This window comes from Carica papaya, chromosome 8, assembly GCF_054855325.1.
Source record: "Carica papaya isolate Zhongbai chromosome 8, ASM5485532v1, whole genome shotgun sequence".
NCBI classification, from domain to species: Eukaryota; Viridiplantae; Streptophyta; class Magnoliopsida; order Brassicales; family Caricaceae; genus Carica; species Carica papaya.
In genome coordinates this window covers 5,833,497-5,857,051 of record NC_142316.1, presented here as the reverse complement: position 1 = coordinate 5,857,051, position 23,555 = coordinate 5,833,497, and the positions used below count along the sequence as shown (strand labels likewise).

The 23,555-nt window shown below is 35.0% G+C and overlaps 4 protein-coding genes across 10 annotated transcripts; all 4 read right to left on the bottom strand.

Annotated features, from left to right (window-relative positions):
- Positions 1-494: 494 nt before the first annotated feature.
- On the bottom strand, positions 495-5,594 carry LOC110807729 (uncharacterized). Of its 3 annotated transcripts, none has more exons than XM_022032938.2 (5): positions 4,972-5,594; positions 4,710-4,848; positions 2,415-2,529; positions 1,161-2,183; positions 495-928 (listed from the first exon to the last, which is right to left on the bottom strand). In XM_022032938.2, the coding sequence occupies exons 1-5, from the start codon at positions 5,111-5,113 to the stop codon at positions 668-670; spliced, it is 1,680 nt and encodes a 559-aa protein (XP_021888630.1). In that variant the 5' UTR covers positions 5,114-5,594; the 3' UTR covers positions 495-667. The 3 variants fall into 3 exon arrangements, with proteins under 3 accessions (XP_021888630.1, XP_021888631.1, XP_021888632.1); XM_022032939.2 differs by having other exon boundaries at positions 4,710-4,809; XM_022032940.2 differs by having other exon boundaries at positions 4,710-4,797.
- Positions 5,595-7,737: 2,143 nt separating this feature from the next.
- LOC110807716 (Peptidase S24/S26A/S26B/S26C family protein) lies at positions 7,738-18,343 on the bottom strand. 5 transcript variants are annotated; one of them, XM_022032917.2, is made up of 6 exons: positions 17,795-18,343; positions 15,336-15,495; positions 15,178-15,250; positions 10,051-10,210; positions 9,182-9,255; positions 7,738-7,892 (listed from the first exon to the last, which is right to left on the bottom strand). In XM_022032917.2, exons 2-6 carry the CDS (start codon positions 15,487-15,489, stop codon positions 7,877-7,879), a joined length of 477 nt encoding a protein of 158 aa, XP_021888609.1. In that variant the 5' UTR covers positions 15,490-15,495; positions 17,795-18,343; the 3' UTR covers positions 7,738-7,876. The 5 variants fall into 5 exon arrangements, with proteins under 5 accessions (XP_021888609.1, XP_021888608.1, XP_021888613.1 ...); XM_022032916.2 differs by having other exon boundaries at positions 7,739-7,892; positions 15,336-15,541; positions 17,795-18,286; XM_022032921.2 differs by lacking the exon at positions 7,738-7,892 and adding an exon at positions 8,105-8,123 and having other exon boundaries at positions 15,336-15,541; positions 17,795-18,282.
- A 1,282-nt stretch (positions 18,344-19,625) lies between these two features.
- Positions 19,626-20,810, bottom strand: LOC110807734 (chlorophyll a-b binding protein CP29.1, chloroplastic). Its single transcript, XM_022032951.2, has 2 exons — positions 20,233-20,810; positions 19,626-20,150 (listed from the first exon to the last, which is right to left on the bottom strand). Exons 1-2 carry the CDS (start codon positions 20,731-20,733, stop codon positions 19,791-19,793), a joined length of 861 nt encoding a protein of 286 aa, XP_021888643.1. The 5' UTR covers positions 20,734-20,810; the 3' UTR covers positions 19,626-19,790.
- A 1,743-nt stretch (positions 20,811-22,553) lies between these two features.
- LOC110807721 (histone H2B-like) lies at positions 22,554-23,236 on the bottom strand. The gene has a single exon (XM_022032927.2). The coding sequence runs from the start codon at positions 23,140-23,142 to the stop codon at positions 22,723-22,725; it is 420 nt and encodes a 139-aa protein (XP_021888619.1). The 5' UTR covers positions 23,143-23,236; the 3' UTR covers positions 22,554-22,722.
- Between the last annotated feature and the right edge of the window lie 319 nt (positions 23,237-23,555).

Genomic DNA, 23,555 nt, shown 5'->3' with positions numbered 1-23,555 from the left:
AAGAAGAGTGAAAATAAAGGTAACGGTCACGAAATATTAATAGAACAAGAGAGAGCGTCATCGACGGCTGACGAGTTCAAAAAGGTGGCGGAGGAGAAAGTGAGGATGGCGACGGAGCAAGGGGTAGGGAACCAGACGGTGGAGAAGACATTTGATGCCACCGGAGAAGCCATTGAACATGCAGACGTTGAATCTGCGAGGAAGAGTTATAGTCAGCATGAAGGCGGAGCAAAGCATCATAAGAGTGAAGATGATTAATGATGATGAATATTTTTTTACTAAATTAATTAGAATGTTAGTTGGCGTGATTTTGATAATTAATTATGTTTTATTTTTAATAATATTAATTAACGCCGGGTTAGAAGCGCTTGGAGGGAAGGTGGTTTTATGTATGTGCATAACATGGTTGATTGAATAAGGTACGTACGTTGCTTTTATCAGTTGATTAGATATATATTATTATTATTATCTCACATGACGACCAGTAAGAGAGATGCAAAAGGCTACACGTTCCTATTACCATTACATTTTCATAATCTAAACAGTCTGTTACACAACAAATTTTACAGCTTTCCTACAATCTCGTAGAAACGGGTAGTTTCCTCGTGAATAAGCATATAAAAAGCAATGTGGGAGCATTAATAATGGTGGTGTGTGTAACCCATGGTCATCGACCATGCAGGCTGGTGGGAGAGGAGTTTCCTCTCTCACTTCCGACATCATTGTCTTCCATTTCACTTCCATCCAGGCAAAACGAGATATTGTTGACACTTGGCTCAGAGCTAGCATTGCTGCTTGTAGCAAGAGGAGAGTCTGAAATGCTTACAGTCCTACTTTTTGTAGATCCTGATCTCACACTGTACATGGAGGAAGCTGGAATGTTTGTCATGAGCGGGCGAAGGTTACCAGAAATGCTTTTCCGTATATCCTGCAAAGGCATAAGCAAAAACCTCAAATACTAACATTCATATCTTCCTCAATGTAAAGACCATCCATTAGTCTTTAGCTGGTTCTAACAATATATGATAGATAAGAGGGGCAAATGAGGTATTTCATGAAAGAGAACGAAGCAAAACATGAAATCAAGCAGGCCCAAAAGGATCATGGATCTAATCACGCAATACTCAATTGTTCTAGTTATGCAAGAAAAGAAAGCATACCATATGTCTCAAAGCCATGTCAAGAGATTTCTTAGAGAGTGTTCTCCCAAAGCCTGAGCTGTCAAGAGAAGAGAACTTCCCAGCTGTATGGGCAGACCGATGGTCATCTAGCTTTGGTGGTACTAGTTTCCTCATGTTTACTACTCTTTCAACCATTTTGGTTCCAATTACAACTGGACTCACATTGTCAGTGTTATTGGAATGTGCCCTGCGTACCGAAGGTATGGTTGAACTATTACCACTGGGATTCCCAACAGATGACCTTCCTCTAGAAGGAGAGCACGATTGCCTTCTGGGTCTGCCATTAGTACCAGCCTCCACAGAAGATGATCGAGCACTTGAGGCTCCTGGTCTACCTCGAGAAGCTGAAGCAGGCCTATCTGGTACTGATGTCCTCAAATTTGGTGGAGCTTCAAGTGAGAAGCCAGGCATCTCAGATGGTTTCCAGGGCCTAGACTTCACGGTTGGAGAAGTTCCACGAGATGGAGCTACCTTGTTCAAGGCTGTGGGACTAGACTTTGACACCAAGGAAGACTGATCAGAAGCAGGAATAGATACAGTAGGCGTGCTTGATTGAGTTGCTGTGCGACGGGTTGGTGTTGCTGATCTTGATGTAGATTTTGGAGCTGGTAGGGAGGATCTACTAGTTGGTGTTGAGGAACGTACTGGAACAGAGGGTCTACTAGTTGGTGTTGAGGAACGTGCTGGAACAGAGGGTCTAGCAGTTGGTGTTGAAGAACGTGCACGGGATCTAGTAGGAGTTGATGATCTGACTGCGGGAGTAGCAGTCTTAGTGGAAGGCAATGTTGCCCGTGAAGTTGGTGTAGATGGTCTTGAAGGTTTGGTTGTTGCTGGTAGAGTAGCCCGCCCAGTTGGCGTAGCAGGTCTGCTAGCAGATTTCAATCCACAAGAGGATGAGGGCCTTCTAGTACCACTGCTGGAAGAATTCAGACCAGATGGCAAAGTAGAATGCTTAGGTGCTATTTTGCCCCTTGAAACAAGTTCTTCTTGGAAATTTGCGAGCTGCAATCCAGGGCAACGTCAATGAGCAAGTCATGAAATATGAGGAACTACCATAGAAAGAGGAGAAAAAATATGATGGACAATATTCATCATTAGAGAACCATGGAAAGACTGGGATTTGGAACTTCTACTCAGGATCGCCCAACTCATAAGTTTATTGTGGGCAAAGCTATACATGCACATGCCTATCAGAACAGTTGAAAAAGAGTATGACTTAATAGAGGTTCTTACCCTTGATTTTAGAACAGTTGGACGAGCATTAGGCACCTCAAGTTGGCTCATTAAGGTTTTCAGTGATTCCCTCTCCAAAGAAGGAAAGAGGGGCGTGCCAGGAGGTGTAAGGAGCCTGAATACAGAAAACATCCTCAATAAATATAGAATCAAACAAATTCTTCAAAGTATATTGTACCATTGTGATAAAACATAAATCCAGTGTATGAGACACATTTAAATTTATGGACCATCATCTCCAGTCGCTATATAACTACTCGAAGCAGAGAAGTTAGGTTTTCAAAAATAAAATATAAAATTATGATAGTGAAAACAAAAACTCCAAGTGTTAAAGAACATTTTTAGATTCAACCAAAATATTGGGAAAGAAATTATAACTCAGTTACCTTAATCATATTCTGTTTAGGGTTTGCATGATAAATTTAAAAGTAGAATACATAAAATAAAGTTGGTTTTATTTCTCACTTCCAACTGAAATATCACGATTTCTCCGAAGAAATTGACTTGTCCAATGAGAAATACTGATTGTTACCACTGATGTAATCTAGTATAACTCTCATCTGAGTTACTGGAAAGCATGGGAAACATCACATTCTTATTATCCTAAACTATCTAAAAAAAGAGAACAAATTTTCCAGAAAAGAGCCAATGAATTTCCCTATTGAATCTATATCCATAATCATACAATTTCTGTCTCCAAAATGGCAGTATAACTTTCTTGCTCTCATGATTTTCATGGCACCTACAATGATTTCCTTGCAGGTCCAGTTTCAAAAATATATACTCCCATTTCATCCAAGACAATGACAATCATTGGTCTGATATAAGTTACGTATGAATTCATGTAACAATGAAGATGGAAAAAAAAAAGAAAACATTGATTCAGTTCCTTTCATATGCATCCATAAGATATGACTATGGTTTAAAAAACCAAACATCTTATCACAATGAGAAAATACCAACAGCAACCACAATATTGATAACAACAACCCATCGAACTGAATATACTTCTTTACTGCAGGATTCATGAACTCCATTACCCTAAACTTTCTTCATGAAAAGATAAGTCCATACATTCAAGCAAATATCTAAAAAACAAACACTTGTTCACCAAGTCAACGCTATATAGAAACTCGCTACAAACTAACATTTCTCTCATTACCCAGAACTCCCTTATATAAAAAAAGAATTGAAGAAGAAAAACAAAAGTAACTTCATTCCATTGGTCATAGTATAGACAACCTATTTTCTCAGAAAGAAAAAAGTAAGGAGAACCTATACTTCTTCACCAAGTCAACATTGAGTGGAAAATCTCTATCACCAATAAAATCTGAGACAACTCCAACATACTAGTTCTGTCAATGAATGCATAAAGAAATACTCTTAGCATTTCTCAAGATTTGAAAAAATTCATGCTGTTAAAATGAACAAACAAAATTGAAGGTTCTTCTTTGTCATACCAGAAATAAAAGTTTAAGATAATAAAAAATTCAAGCGATCCTTCAACCTCCAAAAGATCAAGATAAAAATTCGAGCTGAGCTGCTCATTTAGAAGTGCATAGGCTAAACTCCTTACAACTTCATCTCGATCAAGCGTATCCAAAGGATAAAAATTTTCACCATGGGGATAAAACACACAAGACATCAGCTCCAAACATTTTGCTAGTTCAAAAACCACTCATTTCCAAGTCAACATTGAGTGGAAAATCTCTATCACCAATAAAATCTGAGACAACTCCAACATACTAGTTCTGTAAATGAATGCATAAAGAAATACTCTTAGCATTCCTCAAGATTTGAAAAAATTCATGCTGTTAAAATGAACAAACAAAATTGAAGGTTCTTCGTCATACCAGAAATAAAAGTTTAAGATAATCAAAAATTCAAGCGATCCTTCAACCTCCAAAGGATCAAGATAAAAATTCGAGCTGAGCTGCTCATTTAGAAGTGCATAGGCTAAACTCCTTACAACTTCATCTCGATCAAGCTTATCCAAAGGATCAAGATTTTCACCACGGGGATAAAACACACAAGACATCAAGCTCCAAACATTTTGCTAGTTCAAAAACCATCATTTCCAAAAATATCTTAAGTTACTTTGCTCCACTCTCTATCCCTAAGTACGGAAATAGACAGATCACATCATAATCTAGCGAAAGTCTAGAAAAGGAAACACAAATTATCCATAAACTGTGTCAGCCACAAAGATGATTGTGTGTTTAATAAACTCAATCAGTTATGAACAGCAAATGTTCTTAGAAAATAAAGAAAAAAAAATATATTTTTAAACATTACCAATCATAATCAGATTTCTCGTTCTCTGAATACAAAAAGTTCTCAGCAGCGGTCCTTCGGGGCTGCACGGAGGACATCATCTTGGACGCTGGACAAGCAGCTGGTTCAATATTACTACTATTATTATTATGATAAGATCCTGAAGCGGATGGCACACCACAATCAATTGCGTATAAGAATCAGTCAAACCAATACCCAGAACCCAAAACGCCAAAATCAACAGAAACGGAGAATAAAAAAGTTTCAATGAAAAACCATGTACCAGCTAAAGAAGAGACGCCGAGGTCATCAGTGTTTTGGAGGAGGAAAAGATTGTTCTTTTCCTTTTCTTTCTCCTTCTCCTTCTCGCGCCTCCGCAGCTCCAGAAACAGAGCCAGCTCTTCGTCTTTCTCTTTAGTCACCATATTTACCAGCTGTAGTATGAACACTTCTCTAGGTCTTAATCAAAACTGTGCAACAGATGCAGCTGCAAAATCTCCCCGGGGGTACAGATTCAAAAGAAGAGCATATAAACTAATTACAGACAATTAGATAAAACAAAAACATATCCACCAAACGATCTTCAGCTTATACAAAGTAGAAAACGATAGATCTGGAGCTTTGTCGTTCGCTTTTCTGAAAAAGGAAAATTCGTCCACTAGAATTCTAATACCGTCTTCATTATATCCTCCAAAAGGTATCACACAAAATAGCTGGAAAAGGTACAAAGATAGCGGTGATGTAGACTGAAGGAGATGGAGAAAATGGGAGATCGAAGGAGAGAAAGATGGATGGTGGTAGCTTTGAAAAACTTATATTAACTCTTGAATTGAAGAGAGTACGAAGATGGTCTTCGGTCTGGTTTGATTCCCTTGCAGACAAGTTATCTACTCTCTCGCAAGCATCACCATTTTTAAATTCTTTGAAAAGGCAGAAGTAGCGGATTTTCAAACGTATTGGATTCCGCAAAATTACCCCTCCAATCTCTCAATAATAACAAAAATACCATTTTAATTTTGCAATAACAATTAAGGTATGTAAAAATTATTTTTAAATTTTAATTATAAAACCATATGTATCTTTCAAGGAGAGCTAAAAGTATCATATACGTATAAACATTTTTAATCAATTTTATATTTTTAATTTTAGTTATTAAGCATAAACCAATTTTTTAGCTTTTTTAAGTTCATATTATATTTTAACAAATAATTTTAAACTCTACTTTTATTTTTAATCACCATAAAATCTTTATACATATATTTATATGTGGGCTTTTATGATATTAATCTAAAAATTAAAAATTGAAAATAGTTTTATGTGTCAATTAGGGGTTTAGTTTAAACTTAATTCAATCATAAAAAAAAAGTAATTATAAGTAAAACAGAATGAAAGCATTTTAAGTTTATAAAATATAAATAAGAACATTCTTTTGGTATGGGTGCACGTGGTTGGCGATTGACTAACCGGTTATAAGAAGGGGCGAGGTAGCAGATAATTACCCGCACATGGATTCAAATTTTACAGAATGCTCAACTTTAAACGTGAGCTGTTGGATCTCTCGAGATCTTGAAATAGTAATCTGACGGCTATTATTTGATGCAACAAGTAAACCCTGCATGACATGGGACCTCGTGAATCGTGTGATTTAAAATTTGACGCCTGCCAGTCCCCTACTTAATGATTTTACCATATTATCCTTCCTTTTGCCGTTGTGACATTTAAAAAAAAAAAAAAAAAACTATAAAATTAAAAATTCGAATTTTTGGTTTATTTTTAATTGTAAAGAAAAATAATCAATACAATAATGATAACATATTTTTCATGATGTCAGAAAAAAATGACAATTCATCTTCAACCCAATACATACATACACACATATATATATATATATATATTATAGTTTGATTTAAAAAAGAATAGTTAGGGTTTTTTTTTTTGAATTATTATGATTATTTTAATTAAAATATTTTTTTTATCCAAACATAAATAAATCAAAATGATTTTTAACTTTATTTTTGAGTTGTAATTATAGACTATTTTGGTTTTGGTTTTGTTTTTGTTATCCATCTAATTAAATCAATACATACATATAGATATACATCATATTTGATTTAAAAATTATGTTTGAGTTAAGTTTCCATTGTGTTTTTTAGGATAAAAAAATGATATATTAAATTTTTTTTTAATATTTTGTGATTAATTTAATTAAAAATATTCAATTATTATAAAATATTTTGTTTTATTCAAACACATAACATGTTTACATAAACTAAATTGAATTTAATGGTCACGTTCTTAAAAATATAATAATAAATTAAAATTTTAACCATGTTAGAAAAAAGTAATTATATGCTACTTTTTCATTTTATGTTTTGAGCCGCAATTCTTGACTATTCTGATTTTATTTTTGTTATCCGTATGAGAAAAACAATATTAGTGCATGCAATTCTCTGCACAGCACCTGAGGAGCAAAGCCATTAGCATTGTGTTGTGGGGCTAAAAATATGGGGTATGAAGGAAATGGAGGGTTGGGGTTAGGGTTAGGGCATGTGCGGTGGGGTCTTACTCTTCTTGTAAGTTTTGGGTCCCCCATTAAGTTAATATTATGGATGAAAAAGGAAGCAGCACATGGGGCCAAGAATGTAGATTCATTCATTCAATCATCCATGGATGATGATGGTCGGTGTCAGAGTAGAAGGAATGAAAGAAGATTGTTTTGAGGAGTGATTGTAACATTGAAAATCTTGTGACTAAATTCAAATAGATTAGGGACCATATCATGTGTCATGTGTCATGTGAGTAGGTACCTCTAAAAAATTTTGGCACCCAATCTCCAATTATTCATCCCCCAATCTCCAATTACTCATCCCATCCCATATACTTCCAACTCTAATTATCATATCAACATCTCATTTTGTATTTAATCATTCATCCAACTACGAGATCTCTCAATTTGATTGCATTATTGATATTTTTTTTTCTAATTGAAGACAATAATCTTAAAGTGATTCTAACAACTTTTACTCTCAACTCAACAAGTTCTACATAATATATATACATTTTAAATCGGATAATTAGATACTAGTCTCTCTCTCCTATTTGCAAAACTCTCAAAACCAATCTTATGAGGGTAACCCTACCGTGCAGTGCTGTAAATTGGGTGTGCTCGATTATTGTCAGGGCGTAAATCAGGTGCTGCCATATCTGCAAAAGACCGAGATTTCAATGATTTGTTCCTCCATGTTTGACATCCATGAAGAACTTTAAGGCACAAAATAGTTTCACCCTTAAATTACGGAGTTGGTGCACCCTTAGAAACCAAAAGGCAAGAAACGCAGGAGGAAGGGAAAGAAAGAAAAAAACTGAGAACACGAGATAAACGTACAGTGGGCAAATGTAGATTTGTAAGATGAAGGGATTTGACCTTACCATTAGCTGCCGGAAGACAGAAGAAGGAAGAAAAGTGAATCCAGACGTCTGAGAGAAGAGTATGTACAATGATATATATATATATATATAGAGAAGCAGATATATAACCCTGTTTTTCTTCACTAGATCTTTTGGTGGTAAAGTTTCCAACTTCCCTCCTTAAAATCTTAGTACTATATTCTTATCATCAAAGAATTTAAGATGAAGTGATAGCAACTCAAACATTACAAATTATACTTATTATACATACAAAAACTAACATAAAAACTGAAATTATTAACTAAGAATTAAGTAATTAAACCGAAGATAACCATTTTGTAATCCTCATTCCCATGCAGGATTTGCTTAAACATATTTTAGGTTGAACGAAGGCATTATATTTTGGTGACAAAGCATATTTTTCTATTCATGAACTATCTAGAGGAATGATCGAAAGGAATATCAACCTTGCAAAAGAATGACAAAGATTCAGTTTGCAGCGAGATATTCCACCTAGATACACACACAAGTAAAATCATATTCACTGTTTTCTTGGTGGAATCTGAAATGGATTCATAAACTTCAATCCTAAGCACGAGCAAATCCATTGATATGAATCTCATTGCTTAAAATTTCTTTAAGAATGGTAAGCAATTTCAGACAAGACCCAACTTCAACCAAACTCTCCATCGTACTCCACCTTAGGACTAATATAATCTTCAAACAAAAATTATATGAGAGTTGATAAGAATTAGGCTTGCAACTCAAAATTGGGATACAACCATTTAAAGCATCTCAAAAGTATGGTATCTTATAATATTCCTTGTAAAAATGGAACATAAAACATTTTCAGAAAAATACAAAATCATGTGAGGATTGGGGGGAACCTAAAATTTGCAGGGACACAAAAGAATTGTCAATGTCAGAGAAGCTGCTCTGTGCTTGACAAGCAAAACTCACTAAAGAATGTTGGCATAAGAGATGCCAGGGAAAAGGGAGGCAGGTGTGGATAGTGCTACTCCCATGTGAAATGTGGACCTACTCGAATCAATCAAGAAGGAGGAATTCCATTTTGAAGAGTTTACCTCTTGATCTTGCTTATCCTCTGAGGGGGCCATACGATGTGGGTGACCCTTCCCTGGATTAATCCCAAAGGAATCTGCCAAGCATAATTAGTTGAAGTTAGTAAATCTTAAAAGCAGAAAAAGAATGTCAGCAAATGCAGATTAGGTACTCAGGGCAACATGCAGGTTGTGGCCAACACCACTAGTATCACTGTCATCTAACTACAGAAGGTGACTTAGAGGCTAAAGAAGATATCAAACACACTCAATTATCCAAACTTCTAAAAGAAATATCATTCAATTTCCTCAATTTCCCTAGGGCTACATCTTGATGCAGCATACTGCTAAGTTCATAGGATCTTTCCCGGGCAGGAGTAATGTAATTAAAGAATCATAAACAGACAACTATTGGCTCTTGCAAATATCAGGGATACCTTCGGAAATAACTAGTATTGTAAGAATCAAACTTCTTATAGAAGTTCAATTTCTATACAGATTGGTATCTTCAAGAAAATTTCTCTATAAATTACAATTATAGTTGACTTCCATAACTGAAAGATTTTTATATTTTATGGGACTGATTTGTATTTAATTTCTGACTAAAATTCTCTTATATTCTCCTATATATACTTAGCAATTATAAATTAAGTATTATGAAGAAAAATTCAATAAATAGAAAATCTAAACACAATTTTTCAAATATTATTGTCAACAAAGAATAAGATGACATTTTAAGTTTCTGTATACGAAACATACATCATATGGCTTCTCTCTCTTAACATATATTTTTATATGTTTCAGCATAGTGAACCATTAAAGTTGAGGATTAATGGAAAGAAAAAGATTTTGGAATTTTTCTATGGAATAATGTGCCAAAATGACTAGCTTACTGGGCCAAAGGATCTTGAGTCCATGCTAGAAGCTGAATTGTCTCCCTCAACCCAACAGTGTCCTTGCGGAACCTTCACCACATCATGAGAAATTCCAATCCAGTCACCAGGTAAGCCAACAATTCTCTTTATGTGTTTCTCCCTATAATTACTGGGAGATCTGCAAAAGGTTGTAACTGATGCAGTATAAGATCTCAGCAATTCACGACTTCAACACAAAGTACCATCACTAAGGACATATATGCATAGAATAAACTGTGTCATCAGCAATGTACATCCCCCACTGTTGCCATATAAGTGTACAAATAAAGCACGTCCTTGAAGTACGCATGTGCAAATAAAACATGTAGGTAAGACTATACTATGATAGGACAACTTATGGTTAATTTGCCTACTAGGGGATTTGAGAATAAAAATTTAGACATCACACCTCGAGTTTCTTAAACATCATATATAATAAGTCTGCTCCATTTTTTTTCCCCAAAAAAAAAGTTTTAAGCATTACATTTACTGGGTTAATTACATTACATAACTAAAAAGCTAGAAACTCTCAAAGTATTTTATTGAAAAACTAAAGTCTATTTCAAAAACTACTGTTATAAAAATATTTATAATATTTCATAAGCGACTTTTACTAATAAGATTAAACTAAGGAATATTAGTACTAATAAAATTAGAAAATAGCACCACCAATGCAAATAGGAAAACTAAATACCAACAATAAAATGTTAAAGCTACTAAAATGATAATAAACTCCTAAATAGTATAGTAGTGTTATATCTAATAGAATTATGATTTTTAAAATTTATTTAGGTAATCTAGAATAAATTCATTATGTATCATTCTTGCATTGTTGGAGAAAACTTGTTAAAGAGTACTGAAATGGCGAATGGTGTAACACATTAATCTTCCAGCTTCCCCATGAAAATTCAGTAAACTGTATCTTGGTGATCCTCTTCAGTAGCAAACATAACAGAAATACATAATGTTTATGAATGTGAAATCTTGATGGTAGGACAAAATCAAGCGCATTCTTGAATTAAACATAGCTAGACCCAACTATATTGGCTTAAGTTCCTTTTTGCACTGAACTTCCATATCTCTTATTAGGTAGTGAAATGTCTTGAGTAACCTCAAATCTATACTGTCATGAGGACATGGGCAGGTCTTCTTGTTCTCAACTTCAATGAGCTCCTCTTTATCTTTTTCATTGACTATTGGTATTTTTGACGTTTATATGTACTTATTTTTTTTCCTAGTCATAGGTTTTAAAACTATATCATTTATATCAAGCACAACATGATAAGTATTAGTATTCTTGTCATGCTGCACATATTGATCATAAAGCCAATTTCAACTTACAAGATATATATGTGAACATCATAGGAACTACATCACACATATTGAAACATTGTAGGTAGCATGACTAATTTTTCAAACTTGTTTTAATTTGTACAGTTGAACAACTAAGTTTTTTAACACAACTACATTGGCAACTATAAGGACTAGCTGGGACAGATAATAAAAGTATTTTGGTAACTCAGCAAGGTTTTGTTTCTTATTGATTGTGTTTAGCTACAACTAAGAAACATTTGTCAATTTTACATTCTTTGAGTAATGGCTCATTCTCTTCCTTAAGGTTCCATAAGTTTAAATTTTTTTCATTATGCTAACTTTTATGAAATGATTGTAAGGATAAGAAGAGCAGGAAAAAGTACACGGGGACTCATTTTGAACTGCTGAAAAAAGGTTATGGAAGGGGAGAAATTGATCTAGGTTAACCAGTTCAGTCAAACCTGATTAAAAATTCAAAGGAGAGCACAACTTCACAGCGCTCACTTGTAGGTCATACAATGTAAGGGTCATGTGACGTTCCAATTATCAGATGATATCAGGGTCCTAACAATAGATTGGCTTGTGATAGTGGTTGCAGATTGAGTAGCAATGTGAGATGCAGATGCAGAAAGGGAAGGGATTGAGAGAGGAAGCAACTAGGAAACTTACAATGGTGAGCAGCACATTTTGTTAGGCAGTGCTTTAGTGTTTACTGATCAAGGTCTTGTAAGGTGGGTGGTAAGGCTGTGTCACTCACATCGCAATGGTTGCTGGTGAAAGCACTGGTTAGTCAGTTTTAAGATTTTCTGTTTACGATTTTCATATATATATTTTTTTATGGATGGACATGCTTAGGTATGGAGTTTGAGGTTTTAAATGTATGATTCCTTTAGCTTTGATATCAATTGATTATCTAACAGATTATGGTTAATTTACCCAATTAGGAATCTGGGGATAAAAACTTACACATCATGCTTCAAATTTATTAGACATCACGTCTAAGAAGTCTTAAACATCATAGTTTAAGGATTTGGTTGCATCACACCATTAGATAATTAAAAAACTCTTAAATTATTCTATTGAATAACTGAAATTTGTCATAAAAGTGAAATTAAAAAAAAAATATTGATAGTGCTTCCTACATTATCTTCACAAAATAGCATTAAACTAAGACATACTAGAACTGATAGCATTAGGGAATAATACTACTAATATAAATAGGAAAAGTAAATATTAATAAAAATAAAATCATAAAGGTACTAAAATTGATAATAATACTCTTAAATAGTATAATATTCTTTAAAAAATTAGTATAGTAGTTTTCATATTGTGATTTCCAATTTATTTACACAATTTATAGATAATTCATTCTGCATCACTAGTTACTAGGAATGTAGTAAATTTTGAGCCATGATAAGGTAACATGAGCAAGTAACAGTACTTGGCTAATTTTGTATTTGGGAGGGAGACTTGGTGTTTATTTTGTTCGAGCTTCTGCTTCTGTTGTCAAAAAAACAGAAGTATGACCAGAAACAAAAGACAAAAAAGTGCTTTCAAGTAATTGTACTACCACATTTTATATTGAAAGCATTTTGTAGCAAATTTTACCAACACTATACTGCTTCACTTTAAAACTGCTTTTACTTAGAATCATTTTTTTTTACTTAGAATCATTTTGAAAGCACTTTTAGCAGCTTACTAGAGAACCACCAACCATACTAAATGGACCTCTAATTAGTTTTTCGTTTCAGTTTACAGCACGTTATAACAACAAAACTAGTTGATGATAAGATAGCTCAACATTGTTTATATTATCAGTATCATTATTATTATTTGGTAATAAGTTGTAAGCTTGAAAAACATTAGCAATCCACTTTTATCCACTTTTCTTGCTTCTTCGAGAATGCCAATTCTCAAAACTCAAGCTTGTGAAACATTTTATCCGCTCTATTTCCGAATTATCTATTCCTTTGTGTTACATAATATCATGCAAACAATTAATTTTCTCTCTTCATTCCTCTACCTTTTTTCCTAACAAAATTTTCAATTACAAAAAACTAATTTTCTTTAACTTTTTTTTCTTAAATGGAAAAGTATGATAAGATACTCAAGAGCACCAAGGAAGTGCAAACCCATAGAACAAAGTATTTACAGATAGAATTAGATCTCCTAAATCCTAACTAGCGTTAAGGGGTGACCTCTTCACAGAAAACTCAGGTCTAAAACTATAAATCCTTAAATCTATCAAAGTTAGATTCCATCCCTTCAAAAGCTCTTTTATACTCTCTTTCCAAATAAGCCAAAAGTTACCCAAAGGAATAAGCCTTGATCTCTTATCACTGTTGATGCCACTTCAAGGCCATAGCTCCTCCCTAACTGAAGTATCTATCACCCAGTCCACTCCCAAGAAACCATAGGCCAAGACCAAACCCGATAAGCATAAAGGCACTAGAAAAGAATATAATTGCAAGATTCTGCACTACTCTTGCACAGAGAACACTCATTCACTGAAATATTTCCCCTCTAATTAACTTGTCTAGAGCAAAAATGTTTTCCTTCACAGTTTCCCAAGTGAAATTTCTCTTAATGCCTTAGCCATGGGTCTATTCTCTTCTAAAAGAATTCCTAGCTACCAAAAAATTACATTAATTGTTCCTATCAATATATATACTCTTAATGCTGTTTTCTTTCTTTTTCCTAAAAATCCTTAAAAGAACCTACTTGAATCAGGCACCCCCAATCTTGTTGAGGATCCAGAGAGCTTTCTGGACGATTATAGGATGCAAAAGCAACACGATTCAGGTACCAAATACAAACCTTTGGTTTTGAAAGCAAACCTCATGATTATGGGTATGACAAAAGAAATTATCAGTCAAGCACAACCCAGGGTGTGACCTTGTTTCAGCTTTCTCAATGACTAAGATTACCAAATTAAAGCTTTATCATTCAATTGCTAATTGTCAATTGATTAAAAAATGAACCATCTTGGTGCTTCTGATTTTTTTTTTTTTTTGAAATTGACAATTACCAATTAACCAATTGGTGCTTGTCATTTTAATTCATACTTTATTTTCAAAAGAAAAAAATTACTCCCAACATCTTGAGAAAAAATGTCATCTTTAGCAAGCTAAGAACAAGCAAGATGAATCGACTAACAAATTACTGATAGTTTTCACTCTTATCCTATGGTCAAATATTGCAAGTTACACATGACACCCTCATTTATTTTCATGAAACCAATACTAAAATATGCTTCAAACAGATTCAACCGACCCTAAGCTTAGACTCTTTTATTTGCTGAGTTGACACGCAAATAAGCAATTGTCAATAGCTAACTGATGCCTGAGCTCATATTAGATTTGAGGCAACCATAGATCAATCTGAACCAAGAATTTTAAGGATATGAAGTGGAATTCACTTCAAAAAGCCACCTTACAATTGACAACCTTCTAGTAAAACTCTGCAATATTATCCATGAATAATACGATTCAAAAGCTAATCCCTCATTTTAAGAATAATATCAGCAAGTTCCATGTTTTTCACTCATAGAGGTGTTTGAATTTCCTCATGATTCAATTTGCTGCAAAATGCAATTTGGCTTCCAAAAAACTACCCAAATTACCATTATTAGGAATGCCTTTACATCTATTGTTAACTTGATGGCTATGAGAAAGTAACATTTACGCCATTCAAAATTTCTGAAACAGCATGTTTAAAGGTGCAGCATATCTGTCATACTACTAACTGATAAAGAACATTTTAGAAATGCTGCTAAGTTATGGATAGAATTACCGGAATACTACAATATCACCAGATGAGAATTTGTACTTTTCAAGGCAAAGTTTCTCCAGAAGAACATAGTCATCTGCAGCATAAAATCTGATGATCAGACAACTATAGTAGGTACTACGAACAGCATATCTTTCAAGAACATTCTCGAATAATTTTACCAGTAAGGGAATTGGCTCTTGGATTAAAAGTTGGCGACATAGAGGTACCTCGTACTGGAACCACACTAAAATATCTATCGGAAACAGTCAGGCCTATAAGCCCAGCAGTAAAGCATTTCTTTGTCAAGTTCCACAAAATATTATGAGTTCCCATATCCAGCTTTGCTCAGTAGACACATATCAATTGAAAAACGAAATCATCAGATCTGCTCCAACAATATCGATGCATTATTTTACATGGGGACTCTTCCAAAGGGGTTACTTCTCATAAATAAGTATTTGAACAATACTAATCAAGTCAAGAGATCATCAATTTCCAACGAGATAGTTCATTATAGTATCATTAGAAATCATAAACACAAGAAAGTAGCAGCATTATGCTAACCATCAGAATAAACAACAGCTATACCAATAATTACTTCATCAGGCACAAGGCATTCTCTCAATTAAAGAGAGAGAGATAGAGAGAGGGAGGGAGAGAGAGAGAAGTGTATTATATTCACAATAAATTAAATTTATCAAGCAGAAACTATAAATTATCAATTGCTACCAACATTTAAATGTTCATGCTAGGGGGTTAGGGAACAGATTGCAGGAAAAATAATAATCAGTTAACATGAATTAGTGAGCAAAAAAGAAACAGAGCAAGGAAGGAGAGATATGAATTATGAAAATAGCCTGGATAGAACAAAATGGAAGCCGGATATAGTAGAGATAGGTGTAGCAACTAGATTGTCCAAGGGGGAACAAGAAAAACTTGGAATGGCCACAGATTTTTTGGATAAAGATGAGGTATTATTTTGGGGAACAAAAAGGATGGAACACAAAAGGAGAAAGGAGAACGATCAGTGCTCTGACAGCCAGCCAAAATAAAGAGAACAGAAAACAGAAAAGCAAAAGGATAAGCCAAAATCAATACAACATAATTGTCACAACCGTGACGTTGTGACTCTCTCAAAACAAATCATTACTTTAATTTCTTTTATAAAAATTAAGAGAGTCATTACTCATTCATTAAGGATCACACAGAAATACACATTGGATTAAAATTCATGGTCAGTTAATACATGGAACATAGTATAATTCGTTTGCCTTCTGGTGCAAGCTAACTAGATTCTAATGTGCAAGAGTGTGATACTTAGTAATTGACTGTCCATGAGCCAAATTGAGATGCAAGAGAAAATCAAGTACATGAAAAATAACATAAAGTAAAGAGGAGGATCAAAGTTACATTTGTGGGTCATGCAAGGAAGAATTATTCTATCAGAGAACCTGCTCTCCACTGATGGACCATAAAAAGAACCAATTATATAGTTTCATCTCCATAATACTCCAAATCGTGCATCAGAATATCAACACGCAAGGACAGACATGAAATTCACCTAAGTTATCATGTCTCTCAATGGGACGATCATCACCAAAAACATTTATTCCATACTGTTTAGGAAGGGATATACAACCAGCATCCCCGTTCTCAATCAAATGTCAAGGAACCCAATTTTTTAAAAAATATATCTTTAAAAAAAAACCCCATGCAGTGATGCTGCATGTTATGTATACAATCAAACAAAAAGGACAAAAAAAGGAAGAGGTCTACCCAGATTGCTTCTCTTGATTCATGTAAGAAAATGAGACATATTCCAAAGGCATACTTGCAAATCAAGGTATATCCATAAAGCATACTTGCAGAAACACACCCCAAGAGTCATGTAAATGAACTCCAAAAGTTTAAGGGCAAGTTAGACAGTAGTGTAACTTGCAGTATTACTCATTCCTTGACCATAGGCTAATCATTCCCAAACAGCAACCACGTGCAAATTTCAAGAAGTTCTAAACCAGAAACATAGTTGGGCTAAGAGTTCAAGAAAGTTTAAACATGCCAACTGACCAACAATGTTAAGTAGATAGAGAGAAAGGATTGTTATGTAGTCAAAAATGGCTACCATAACAAATCAACATCATTTCAAAATCAAAGCAAGTTCAGGCTAGCAGCAAAACTCACACGTCCAAACCAGCATTTTGATGAACATTTTCACAAATAAATGGCATATACCACAGAATCATGTCCTCGATATAACAAATATTGAATGGGAAGCAAGAACCGGTATGCAATCATTATTACTTCCATTAAAAAAAAAGATAGCTCGGTTCAATAATTCTAACAAAAGCAGCATTCTAAAAGTTTGATTACAATAACTTCATAAACATACAGTCGCGGTTTCTCATAGGTCTTTCCACAAACAGATAATATACGTTATAAAAGAACGCTCTCAGTGATGAGACACAGAGATATTTATGCCGATTATATGAATCACACAGAAATTTTATTCATATGAATAAAAAGATCATACTCTTCTCTCTCCTACCAGTCTAGAACCTTGGAGGTAGAAAGTTATCATACTCGGTATAAATTTTGCTCTTTACACAGATGGATTGCACACTGAATGGCAGAAGCTTACCAAGAGGTGGCTATGGGTTCAAATGCTGCAACCAGTCGCCAATAGCGACTCTTGAAACTCTACCCTTTGGTTGCTCGCTGACTATCGCTCACACACTCTACTCTCTCGAAGCTCTCTCCCTCAGGGTCATCAATTCTTCCTCTGGTTTCTTCCACTCTCCCACCTCTTGTCTGATTGCTTCTTTCCTCTTTCACAAACAACGTTTGTCCCTCGATCTCTGGATTTTGGCGGCGCCGGTGGTGGTGGAAATCGTCATCGTGTGGGCTGCGCAACCATCACCTCAAGCTGGTCTCCTTCGTGGGCTTTCTTCTCCTCATACGGTGTCTGTAGTTTTATATTTAACACTATGCTTGGGAAAACGAGTAAAAGGAAATGACGGAGAATATTTAAAAATTAAATAAATAAAAAGATTTTTTCAATTTATTAAAAAAATTAGTAATGATATAATTTATTAATATAATAACAAGTTATATAAACTTTAATCAAATTATAGTGAATAAAAGACAATTAGAACAGTATGGAGAAAATGGGAAGAAAATTACTTTGTTTCAAAAAATAATAATAAATAAAATTTTAATGGCAAGGCATCACTATTTCCTTAATTAACAAGTTAATATATATTTTCTTATTCTTTAAATTTTTAAAAATATATCATATATAATTTTTTTTTTAATCGTGAGTTCTCTTATAGTATTAAATAATATATTTAATTTTAATAATAATTATTAAATTAGTAAAAATTGACATAATATTTAATTGGATATGACAATAAAATAGAATATCACCAAATTCAAATATATTTTGAATTTAGAATAAGTTTAATTTTTTAAATTTATTTTAGATATTACTAAATTTATCCGCTCATACATGCCCCCCTTAAAATCTAGTGAAAAATATCTTTTTGAACTCTCACGGAATGCATAATTTTAATAAGAGCAAAATAATTCATTTCCAATATGAATCTTACAAGCCCTACCCTACCAAGAAAATTGTCACTCGTTATTATTTTTATTCTTATTATTCGTGATCGTTTCTACTATCTTTTGCTTATATCCAACATCTTCGAAATTTAGGTTATCTAACTACCTCCTCTACCATCTTTATTCAATTAATTTAAAAATCGATTGTTTATTTACTTATTCATGCATATTTTTTACATATAAATTATTTATTTTTATATATATAATCAATCAATGATCGAAATATTTTAAATATATCATTACTATCTCCATCAAATTTCTATATACATAAATATATATATCTCTCAATATTATCATTCTTCTTAAATTTTTTATATGTTTGTTCTCTTCCTATCTAACTCTCTCTCTCTAATCCTTATATTTCTCCTCTTTTTCTCTTAAAGAAGAACCTATACCCAAGTCCAGCATGTATTTTGGGTTATTGTCTAGAACAAGAGTGTGTTTAACATATCTAGTCTTTTAAGATTTTAGAGATTAACAAAATCTTCCATCACTCCAGAACAGCACCACCTACTTTAGCAATGAAAGCTATGTTAAAATACCTGAATTTTCTAAACTCCAACCCACCTTCTTCCTTACACGAACAATTTTTTCTCGGTAATACTTTCTTCTCTTCATTTTAATGGTCCTACCATTTAGATAAATTATTAATATTTTTACTATTAGATGGCAAGTGTTATAATAATCTTATCATTTCTGCTAAATTTAATACTCGAATTTAACAATTATAAACTTGTTTCAGTTTTAACTAGGACAATATTTGATCAGAAAGATTTTGGGCTGAAAAGACTATATATATCGTCTTAATTGTATATCCTGCTTCAGGATTAATTTTGGGAAAAACTGAAAGATGGCGAACAGAGGCAGAGGCAGCTACAGCCTGCTTAAACTGTCAAGCATTGGAATTTTTACAGAAGCCGGGGAAGCCAGATATAATAATACAGCCAAGCAAAACAATCAGAGGCAAAGGAATATATATATATATATAAATATATATAGAGAGAGAGAGAGAATCCTTAAGAGGTTAAAGTGTCAATGATGGTTGTGTGAAGTGGGTCGCTCAAGTGTGTAGCCCAGTTGTTGAGGGGACCTTTCCCTGTTACAGCAGCCTGAACTGCAAACCCTAAGAACCCAACCATGGCGAGACGAGCATGCTTGATCTCTGCCAATTGAAGAGTAGCCTTCTTCTCTGGATCAGCTGCCAACCCAAGGGGGTCAAAGAACTTTCCTCCCGGGTATAATCTCTTCTCCGGGTCAAGCTCTGCGTTCCTCTGGAACTCAATGTACCCAACCACCAAAACCTCAATCCATATCAATGTCGTAATTGAGAATGGGAGCGGCTGCCCGAGGTATGATGATCCTTCTACCAGCTCCACCTGATACATTTCATCCCACAAACAATTAACTACACGCATTTGCTTCAAAAACCTAAACCCTTTTTATTAAAGTTATATGTACCTTGCCGGCGTCTTGCCAGGAAACGCCGGTGAGCCACTCGACGGAGAGGGCTCCTAAAGTAGCCAACATAGCCCATCTTCCATGGATCAGCTCGCACTCCCGGAACCTCCGCAAACCGAAAACCTCGCTGTAGGGTTGAAACGGCGTGGATTTGACGTTCGCGCTCTCAGTGCGCGTCCCAATCACGTCACCAGCTAAGTTCTTGGCCAGGTTCTGGTCTAGAGAATCCAGCTCGAACTGCAAGTACTCAGCAGGCTTGCCTAGACCGAATGGGTCGAACCCGTAATCCCCCACCAAGCTCCCGTCGAGCCATTCGGGTGCTTTAGCACCTGGGTACCAAAGTGGCCGGTCAGTCGTCGGCCTCGAAGCGGCTTTCTTAGGCGCGGCTTTTTTGGTGCCAAAACCGAACCGGGCTTGGACCCGGCCAGATCCGGAGTAGATGTCTGGAAGGCGGGTTCCGATGAAAGATGAGGTAGCGGCAGCGGTTGTGGTGGAAGCCATTATGGTGGATGCTAACGTGTGCCGGGTGTAGGGGAATAGAGAGGTTTGCTCTTGAGAGTGGAGAGGAGAAGTGTTTTGCAGTTTGGATTATATTCGTGAATATTTTGTGAAGTGTTGGTAGTTTATCCGTGGTGGTGAATGGTAGCCGTTGGATGAGGCTGCGTATCCATCTGACGGATATAAAAGTCTCTGTCTTATCTTCGCGTTATCTGATTGTGGTTGTGGGCCCCTTGCGTATGTTGCCTCTTCCCGTCGCCGGTTTCTTGTGGTTGCTATTGCTCTGAGTCTTGCAAGAAAATCTCGTTACTTTTTATCTGTTTATTATATGTTTAGTTAACATGAAACATGTATCTATGTATTTCAATTATGTCATCTACTGTTAAGGTTTAAAAAAGAAAAACCTCAACTATGTATTAACTAAACCCCAAATTTAAGTGCATTCACTTCAATGCATAATCTTGATTTTATATATAATGAAAGAAAATAAAACGTAACCCATCTTAATATATATATATATATAAGAAAATCTCAATAAATATATATAGAATACATAGTTTATATTTTCACAGGCAATGGAGAGTCTAACTCCTCTCTTTAAGAATTTTTTGTTGAGAACAGTATTGGTTTGGGTTTCATTGGCTGGGGTGGGGGTGTGGATTTGAAGTGGAAATATTTTCCTAGGGCCCTTTTAGTGGGGATCAGGTTGTAAGTTTTTTTATGATTGAGGGGGAAAGGTGTTGGGCCTTTTATGGAAAAGGCTATTGGTTTAACTGGGATTTTTCAGCAGGCCACTGTAGTTGTTGGGCTAAGGTTAGTGATTTCTTTAGGGGCTACAGCTAGCTGTGTGGATTTGATAATGTTAGGGTGAGCATTAAATGAAGAAATTTCTTGATACTGACCATCTTCTTCTTCATTTTTCTTCTCTAAAGTCCTCCATCCGCCGGTCAAATGCATGCTAGGACTTCGATTCTTTCCTTATTCAACTTAGACTGCTGGCATTCAATGCTTGAAGAGTCAGCAACTATGTCTCTGAAATTCATGTGCATGAGGAACTTGAACAAATACCAACTGCTAATCTATGGCACTTATATCTCTCTACTTTCCCTTCACTAATTCTCACTTTAGTTAATTTTGTATCAGCTTTAAGCCAATAACCATAGAGTATAACAAAAAGCAACGATATTTTCATACTCACTCTTGGACCCAATGCTCCAACGCTTGGGCAAGAAAAGCTCTGCTGATAATAACTTTGATTCAAAGAGGTTGTATGAGATGTTTGTGATATGGATAGAAGAGACAAGTACAAGATGTGAGGGAAATAATGCTTAAGAAATTGAGATTTAAATCGTGAAAACAGAGAAATGAACTGGAGCTCCAATGGAACTTCACTGAAAAGATTTTCAAAGGCTAATGGCCAATATTCTGGTTATTTTTCAGTTTGTGATCATCTATTAGCAGAGTAAGCTCAAATTATTTACGGGTAGGTTTCTTCTGCTACCATCTGTTTGGAACATAGTGTGTAAATACAGCTTGTAATGGGCCCTTATCTACTTCAATAAGTGTACATACTTCATCGTTCCAATAATTTACACTAAATCTATTCATTTATTGCCCAAACAAAACCTTCGGGATGTCCAATAATGTTCAAATAAAAACTTAATCCCAAACAAATTGATATGATTTAAATACGTAATACGAAATCACCGTCGATTTCCTTAATCTTTAGAAACCAATTACCCCACTGGGGAAATTGTTTCTACTTGCATTAATAATCGGTTCCCGATAAATGATAGACGATGAAGAAACCAAGGGGCATAAACTGCATTCTAAAAATTAACCATTCAATTGAATATGTTCATTCGTACAATACAACCAGAATCAATAATAGGGAAAAGAAAAAGGTTGCAAAGCCTAAATACCTATCAATAGAATCATCATCCTGCCTAATAAACCCAGATCTGACAACAAAAAGAGGGGAAAGAAAAAAACCTAAGAACTGGTGAACTTAGTAACCGCCTTCGTCCCTTCAGAAACGGCATGTTTGGCTAATTCACCGGGCAATACCAGCCTGACCGCAGTCTGGATTTCCCTAGATGTAATGGTAGGCTTCTTATTATACCTAGCAAGACGAGAGGCCTCCTGAGCCAATTTCTCAAATATATCATTGATGAAGCTGTTCATTATCCCCATTGCTTTGCTAGAGATCCCGATATCCGGATGCACCTGCTTCAACACCTTGAATATATAAATCTTGTAAGTCTCGCTGTTCTTCTTGACCCTCTTCTTCTTCTTCTCACCGCTTTCTTTGGATATCTTCTTCTCGGCCTTAGGTCTCTTCTCAGCCGCTGCCGGAGCCTTCTCGGCAACTGGCTTTTTCTCAGCAGGCTTCTTGTCTGCCTTGGGCGCCATGAATGAAATACAGAGAGAGTTCTAGAGAGCGATGAAGATTCGGTTCGAGGATTCGAGAGTGAAAATCGGAGGAGTTCGATGAAGGGTTCAGGCGATGGATTATTTATATAGACATCCGGATGAGCTACTATTGGCCAAATAGGTTTTCACTCGGATCAATGAAGTGGTAGCGTCTCTGCCGTTGGATGCCTATAACCGTCCACATGGTTATATAGATGGTTGAGATTAAGTTTTAAGGTCGTCCACGTGGAGAGTTTGACTTGGTAGTGTTGAGTTAATTTATAATATTAAATGGCTGTAAAATTATACATGACTGCCACCGTCAATAGAAAAATAATGAGATAATTACCGCAGTAAGTTAAAAAATTTTGTTCTTTTAATCTGTTTTTTCTTCCCATGCAAAGCATCAAGCT